The following is a 6,968-nucleotide window of genomic DNA, read 5'->3' as shown; positions in this document are numbered from 1 at the left end:
TTACTTTCCATAAACAACTTTTTCATTTGTTATATCTTAGAGACACATTTTATCACAATCCAGAAAATCAAGAAAGCCCCTCACAAAAAATGCAATTATTTGATTTTAAAATAAGAAAAGAATAAAAAAATTATTAGAGTTGACTATCCATTGTTCTTTCCACTCCAAAATCATAAATTACTGAAAATTTTGAACTTAATTTTACTGGCTTGACAAAAAGAGAAATCATAAAACTGTCACATTTAAAGTTTCACCTTTGGGGCCAGATAAAAGGTTAATAAAGGCCAGATTTGGCCCATGGGCCTTGACTTGAATATGTGTCCTTAAAAAGTAATTTTTTTTTGAAGATCTATACTTCCACTTCACTGACTGAGTGCAGTTAAATTAGCAGACAGAACATGGTTTGAAAATCCAGTCAGGTTGTTCTTGAATGAAAAACCAGCAAATTCACTTCAGTGGTGCAAGAAAATGTTCTGAATGCAAAGAAATATCAGCATCTGCTCCAAGTTACCTGTGAGGTTCCCACTCTGGAGACACGTCTTTCAGAGTGAGAGCAGCAAGATTGCTTTGGCACAACCCAATAAATACCAGACAACTGTGTGAATACAAATCAGCAGTTACATAACAGCCAGTGTCGGACACAGTGGCTGTTCTGTGCAGCTTTCAGGGAGGCCAAATGGACCTGAGCACACAGACACACACTATCTGCACATAGATGCACACAAATCTGCATGCATGCTTGTACAACTCTTATTCTGAAAAGGTTTGGCTGCTGTGTAAAATGTAATAAAAGCAGAATGCAATCATTTGCTCAAAACAAATGAGGCTCAGATTGTTAAATTGGCATCTTACTGGTAATTTCACCATTATGGCCTTTCATTAATAAATCATTGTTTCCAGACTGATGAATGCCATGCCCACGTTTAAGCCTTTTATGTAATCACATTAAAATGGACCTGGGTCAGACGGGAAAGGTGAAATACTTTGCCAGTAAGAAAATAAAGTCAGACTAGAAAACCCAACTTTGTACTTTTTATGGCAAATACAAATTTAAGGGAAAAAAAAAACAAAAAGAAAAAAATTGTCTAGGTCTTCTGGACGGGTTCTTCTCTAATGAAACGTTTCGTCTCTCCTCCAAGAGACTTCTTCAGTCTGAGAGTTTCAGGCAAAATTCTGGCTTTTAAGCCCTGCCTCCATGTGACTGACACTCACATCACATGGCTATCGTTGACACCWAATTAACACTTATTGTTAACAGGGGGTGGAGTGATACTGGCAATAGCCGCGCTGTAGGAGGGGGACAACTGAAAACGGAGGCCCTGGAGCAGTGTGGTTATCCTGACTGGGCTTTCCTGAAAGCAGACAGGAAACACAGACAGGACTCCATGCAACCTTCAGGTGAAAATGAAGACCCCAAACCCAGACCCAAACCAGTGGTTATTCCGTATGTTGCGGGTGTTTCGGAGAAACTGAGATGTTTATTTTCTAAACATGATGTCCCAGTGGCTTTCAAACCCCAAAACACATTACGGCAAAGGCTGGTTCACCCCAAAGATCCGGTGCCCCGGCACGAACAGAGCAATGTTGTATATGCTGTTAAGTGCCAGGAGGACTGCGACCAGTTATACATCGGGGAAACAAAGCAGCCACTGTTCAAAAGAATGTCCCAACACAGACGAGCTACATCTAATGGCCAGAACTCTGCAGTTTTCACTCATTTACAGGCCAGCGGTCACTCTTTCAGAGATGAGGATGTTCTCATTCTTGATAGAGAGGAACGTTGGTTTGAGAGAGGAGTAAAAGAAGCCATTTTTGTGAAGAAAGACCGTCCGTCATTAAACAGAGGTGGAGGCCTCCGTTTTCAGTTGTCCCCCTCCTACAGCGCGGCTATTGAAAGCATCACTCCACCCCCTGTTAACAATAGGTGTTAATTAGGTGTCAACGATAGCCATGTGATGTGAGTATCAGTCACATGGAGGCAGGGCTTAAAAGCCTGAATTTTGCCTGAAACTCTCAGACTGAAGAAGTCTCTTGGAGGAGAGACGAAACGTTTCATTAGAGAAGAACCCGTCCAGAAGACCTATACAATTTTTTTCTTTTTGATTTTTCACCTGGATTACTGAGCTGCATCAGGACAAATTTAAGGGGAAATTCTGCAACCATCAGAGTTGAGTAACAGAAGGTTGAAGCCACAAGACATTAAGCTCTAATGTTGGTGTTAATTTACATGTAGCAAGACTTTAAAAACTCTTTCAGAAAAGATACTCAAGATGAAATGACAATTTTTTTTCCTCACTAAGTGCAAATAAATGATTCATACTTATTTTCTACAACAAAGGGTAGACTAGTAATCATCATCCACTACATCAGCAAATTAATTATTTTCGTTATTGTTCCTCATTTGTATTATCAGGAAGCAGAAAAACCAGATTTAAAGTGAGTCTTTTCTGCGGGATTGCATCAGCACCAATGGAAACATAGCCATGTGTGTGGCAGTGCTGCCTTCAAATACTGTCGGAATTTTATAGCCATTGTGGTCTATGTTGGCTGACGTACTAAAACAGTTATGTAGCATAACATTTTTTGTGTTAGTAATTCAGTTTTGTGTTAGTAATTCAGCAGATGTACACGTCAGAACTCATGCTGAGAAATTTTTTAAAAGTCTGTCGTTTTCATTTTATTAAGGCTGATTTATGTACATGTTAACTGAATCAAATAATACTGGTTGGTGAGAATACTTTTTAAAGTGACAACAGTTGTGTATTTAAGTTAAACATTATACATTCCTTGTCTTGTGACTATTTTGTCATGAATTATACCCAAATACAACCTGTCACTGTCTGGTTCTGCATTTTAACGGCGGTCCCTGAAYGCAACATCCGAGGAAACAAGAGCGCAGAGCAACGCCTGCGCATCGACCAATCAGAGCGTCTGCTACGTGTGACGTAAGAACAGGCGGATGGGGTGTTTAGAAAGCCGGTTTCTCCATCAGGAAGCCCGAACAAACGCCGCTAGTCTCAACAAAACAAAGATCAACCTGCTGTAGACTCCATCATACTTCATCATGTCTGACATTAACTCTGGGTAAGTGGTCTAACTCTTGTTTAATTTGCGATTGAAGACAATTAACTCGTTTTTTTCTTTTAAGAAAACCTAGCTTAACTTAGCTTATTTACCTCGTTAAATTAAACCAGTTTGGCTAACACGTTACAACTCATGCTATAACAGTCTGAGTTGGCACCTGCGGTTGAAACTTGGGTTTTCTCAACGTTTTCTGTGATGGAGGAGCTGTCCCGGCTTTTCTGTTACACGATGGGTGTTCGGTTAAAACTTATATTAAAACCATCAGGASCGCGCTACGTCTGCCACGTTGGAAAGTGGGGACGAAGAGAGGAAGAAAAACCCGTCCTCTTTTGTTTCCCCCTTTCCCTACACGTGGTCATCATCGCCGGCTCAAACCCGGACCTGTCAGACATTTACCCACATGTGGCACGAACCAGTCATTGAACTGGCAGAACCGCCACCCTGTGAGGAAATGACTGTTTCCGTAAACCTTTGTGAAATTATTACTCAGTGGTTGTGACTGAGCTCACGTAGCACCTGTTACAAAAAAAATAGTGTAGAAGAAAAGGGGACAAAATCAACAAGAACAGGAAAAGTCATCAAGTAAAACTCATCTGAATGAGTTATTTCTGTCTAATAGTTTAAATACAAGACATAACTCATTTTATTTAAAAAGTAAAAACCTCATTTACTGTATTAAATAACATCTTTAAGATATTCTATGAAATATTTAGCAGCTACTGCACTGTTTTTATTGTGTTGTAGATATCAAAGCTGTTCATACCAGAGACATTAATGCACCCCAATACCATCAGAGAGGCAGCTTTTGAACTGTGCAGCGATTATAGACTGGAAATTGTATCTCCTCTTTATTAAGGAGGATGCTACCAAAAATGGTAACGTCACAACTTTTTTTAGAAATCACTTTAAGGATGCTCATTAATCTAGTCKGCATTTTTACTCATAAGATGATGGGTCACACGCTTCAGACCTAACATCCAGGTTAGCTAATTATTAGAAGATGAGAAAACTGAGTGGAAACACAGGGCAACAAAACAGAAAAAATGTATTTTTAACTAACAAAAATAAAGTAATCTTTCAATTAAAAATTAAAAAATTTTGATGCAGGGGGTGTTACGTTGCAGTTATGAAAAAAAAGGTTAGTTTTTAGCTTTTTACACTTGCTAACTATGCTACATTAAGGTTATATAAACCATATTTTTAAAAATACAATTAAACAATCAGTGTCCTCAAGACTGTTTTAAAATGTTAATGTAATAAAGTCTAGCTCCTACAAAAGGAACTATAAAAATATAACTTTTTAAATGTTCCTTATGTCTGCCACTGGACCATCGTAAGAGCAAATAGATATAAATAATAACAGAACAGACATGTTTGCTGTAAAACACAGTCATAAGTAGCCAAACAAAAAACTCTAGGGGAAAAACCAGCATGTTGAATATGTGTAAGAACAAATTAATAAGCTCCTCTGTATTAAAAGCTTATAATTAAATGCATTTTCAGCCCACTTTTGTTAATGTCCTGTTAAAATCAGATTTATGGGTTTGGGAAACTGRGATTATCCCTCAGGGACTCGCATGTCGTCATCCTGCAGCTGTGACAACTTTTGTTTGATTATTCTTGGATTAAAAAAAATAAAGTCTGTTTTGTTCCACAGAGGCACAATGTAGAACCGCCGTACATCAACATGAAACTCAAGTCCACACGTTTTAGTCGCCCAGTGTTGCTAAAAWGTTGTAATTTCACTTGTCACAGTCAAGCAAAACAGCCATGTTGTGTTTGGCTCCATCCTCAGTCAGTGTTTGCACAATAACATCAGTCAAGTCTTTTATTTCATGACAGAACAGGACAGAACGTGTCTGYGATGTTCTTACGTGTTCACGCAGTATCAGTAAAAGGCAGAAAAATCATCCACTTCCATCTGAACAGGACGCTCCGAATCTTTGATTATAACTGCTTGTGTTGCTTCCTGTCAGTCRGAGGGAGAAGTAGAGCATGACTCGGCGTGTTTCCTGTAAAACAAGACAGAGAAAGAATTTGGYCTCAGTTTAGAGATGAAATAAAACAATGTAGGTCAGATTGTTTTGGGAGATGGTCTCGGATTCTCAAACATGGCTGCTGAGAGCTGGCGCGACGTATCTGTGTTTCTCATCTTTGCTTYGCTCTTTCTCAGGGGAAACTATGAGGAATGCAGAAACACAGCTGATTGGCTGCTGAACCACACTCAGGTGCGACCAACTGTGGGAATCGTGTGCGGGTCAGGCCTGGGGGGGCTGGCTGGCATGCTGAAGGACCCGCAGGTCTTTAAATACAGCGACATTCCCAACTTTCCCCGCAGCACAGGTACGCACCGCCTGAGGAAGCAGCTGTTAATGTTTAAACTGTAAAAAAAAAGGCACCACATGTCTAACATCAGGTGTTTTTACAGTGCACGGTCATGCAGGCCAGCTGGTGTTTGGGACACTCAAAGGGAAGCCATGTGTCTGCATGCAGGGCAGGTTCCACCTGTATGAAGGTTATCCCATCCAAAAGGTAAATAAACCTGTCAGCTGTTGGTTTACTGAAACATTAACACAGAGACAGTAAAGTTCCTGTGACGTGCATATCCTTCAAACACACACAGTCAAAGAAAACATCTTTATACTTAAGAAACTTAACATAAAACACATGATTTTTACCCATTTTGCCACATAACTGGGATATTTTCTTTTGCATTCGGTTCAGCCAAAGTGAAACAGGAAGTGACATCAAAGGGGAACTCTGGTCTTTGATTATTGAAACAGTAATATTTGAACTCTGGCTCGTCATCACCGCTACAACAGTGACTCTAAATAATCTAAAGAAACATCAGATTCTTTACAGTCTGAGTTGTCGGCCATTGTTGCAACGCTCTGTTTACATTCAGACATTCCCCTTTGACATCACTTCCTGTTACTTTACATGCAAATATCTCAACAACTGTTCATCTCAGCAGCGTGAAACAATTTTTGCACTTCATAATTTAATGTTATCGTTCCAAAAATGCATTAAAATTTATTTACTGAAAATTGATACCACAGGCACTTTAAGATTTTTTTTAAACAAAGACATGTTGGAGTGGGGCTGCCCCTCGAAGTTCAGACACACCCACTTCTGTAAATAGTTTCTGCAATAGTAGCTGTCACCAGGATCATGTTTACCCATGGCGACACTCACCTGCACAGGTGAAACCGTCTCAGTTGTGAGCAGTACACACAGTCACGTACAGCTGACTGAATAAAGACATCATGAACTGAGATAACTTGTGGTCTGAACACCTCCCTGCCCCGCAGGAGAACTGAGAGGCATTGTTATTTGTTCTGCTGAAGGAACAGAAAAATAAACCTGATCGTCACATCAAGCACTTGTTTTAAGGCTGCAGAAAAAGTAACCAGCTGAGAGACGACGTGAGAAAACTGAAGCTCCAAAAGCTTCACTAAATCCTTTTGTTTTCACAACTTATCTAAGGATCCTGAAAGATTTATCAGCAATAAACTTAAAACAGTTCTTATCTCTGCCTAGCTTGAAGGTTAGAAAATATTTTGTTTTGAGTGTGTTATTATACTCGATGTATTATTTGCCAGCTGAGACTTATTAGGTCAAAGAATCTACAGAAATTACCAACATTCCTGTCGCCTTCTATTGTTTTTGTTCACTGTGTAACTGCAGTGCACTGCAAAAAATATCCACCTAACCAAGTTTTAAAATCTTACATGCAGCCAAAAAGTCTTTTTGATCTTGTTTTGAGACTGATTTACTAAACAAGAACTGATTGTTTAAGAATAATAATCTTGTTTTCAGAATGTGTAAGATTATTTGTCTTGTTAGTCTGAAAATTTGACTCCAATTAAGTCAAACATTTCTGC

At 39.2% G+C, this 6,968-nt stretch overlaps 1 protein-coding gene across 1 annotated transcript in view; it reads left to right on the top strand.

Annotated features, from left to right (window-relative positions):
- Positions 1 to 2,877: 2,877 nt before the first annotated feature.
- The window catches only part of pnp5b (purine nucleoside phosphorylase 5b), a 10,491-nt gene continuing 6,400 nt past the window's right edge, over positions 2,878 to 6,968 (top strand). The window contains exons 1-3 of the mRNA XM_014013044.1: positions 2,878 to 3,084; positions 5,258 to 5,427; positions 5,513 to 5,616. Coding sequence (XP_013868498.1) covers positions 3,065 to 3,084; positions 5,258 to 5,427; positions 5,513 to 5,616 — 294 coding nt within the window. The 5' untranslated portion in view covers positions 2,878 to 3,064. The remainder of the gene's footprint in view (positions 3,085 to 5,257; positions 5,428 to 5,512; positions 5,617 to 6,968) is intronic.

Source organism: Austrofundulus limnaeus, unplaced genomic scaffold (assembly GCF_001266775.1).
Source record: "Austrofundulus limnaeus strain Quisiro unplaced genomic scaffold, Austrofundulus_limnaeus-1.0 Scaffold97, whole genome shotgun sequence".
In the NCBI taxonomy this organism is placed as follows: Eukaryota; Metazoa; Chordata; class Actinopteri; order Cyprinodontiformes; family Rivulidae; genus Austrofundulus; species Austrofundulus limnaeus.
The sequence above is the reverse complement of the archived record's forward strand: the minus strand, read 5'-3'. Positions and strand labels throughout refer to the sequence as shown.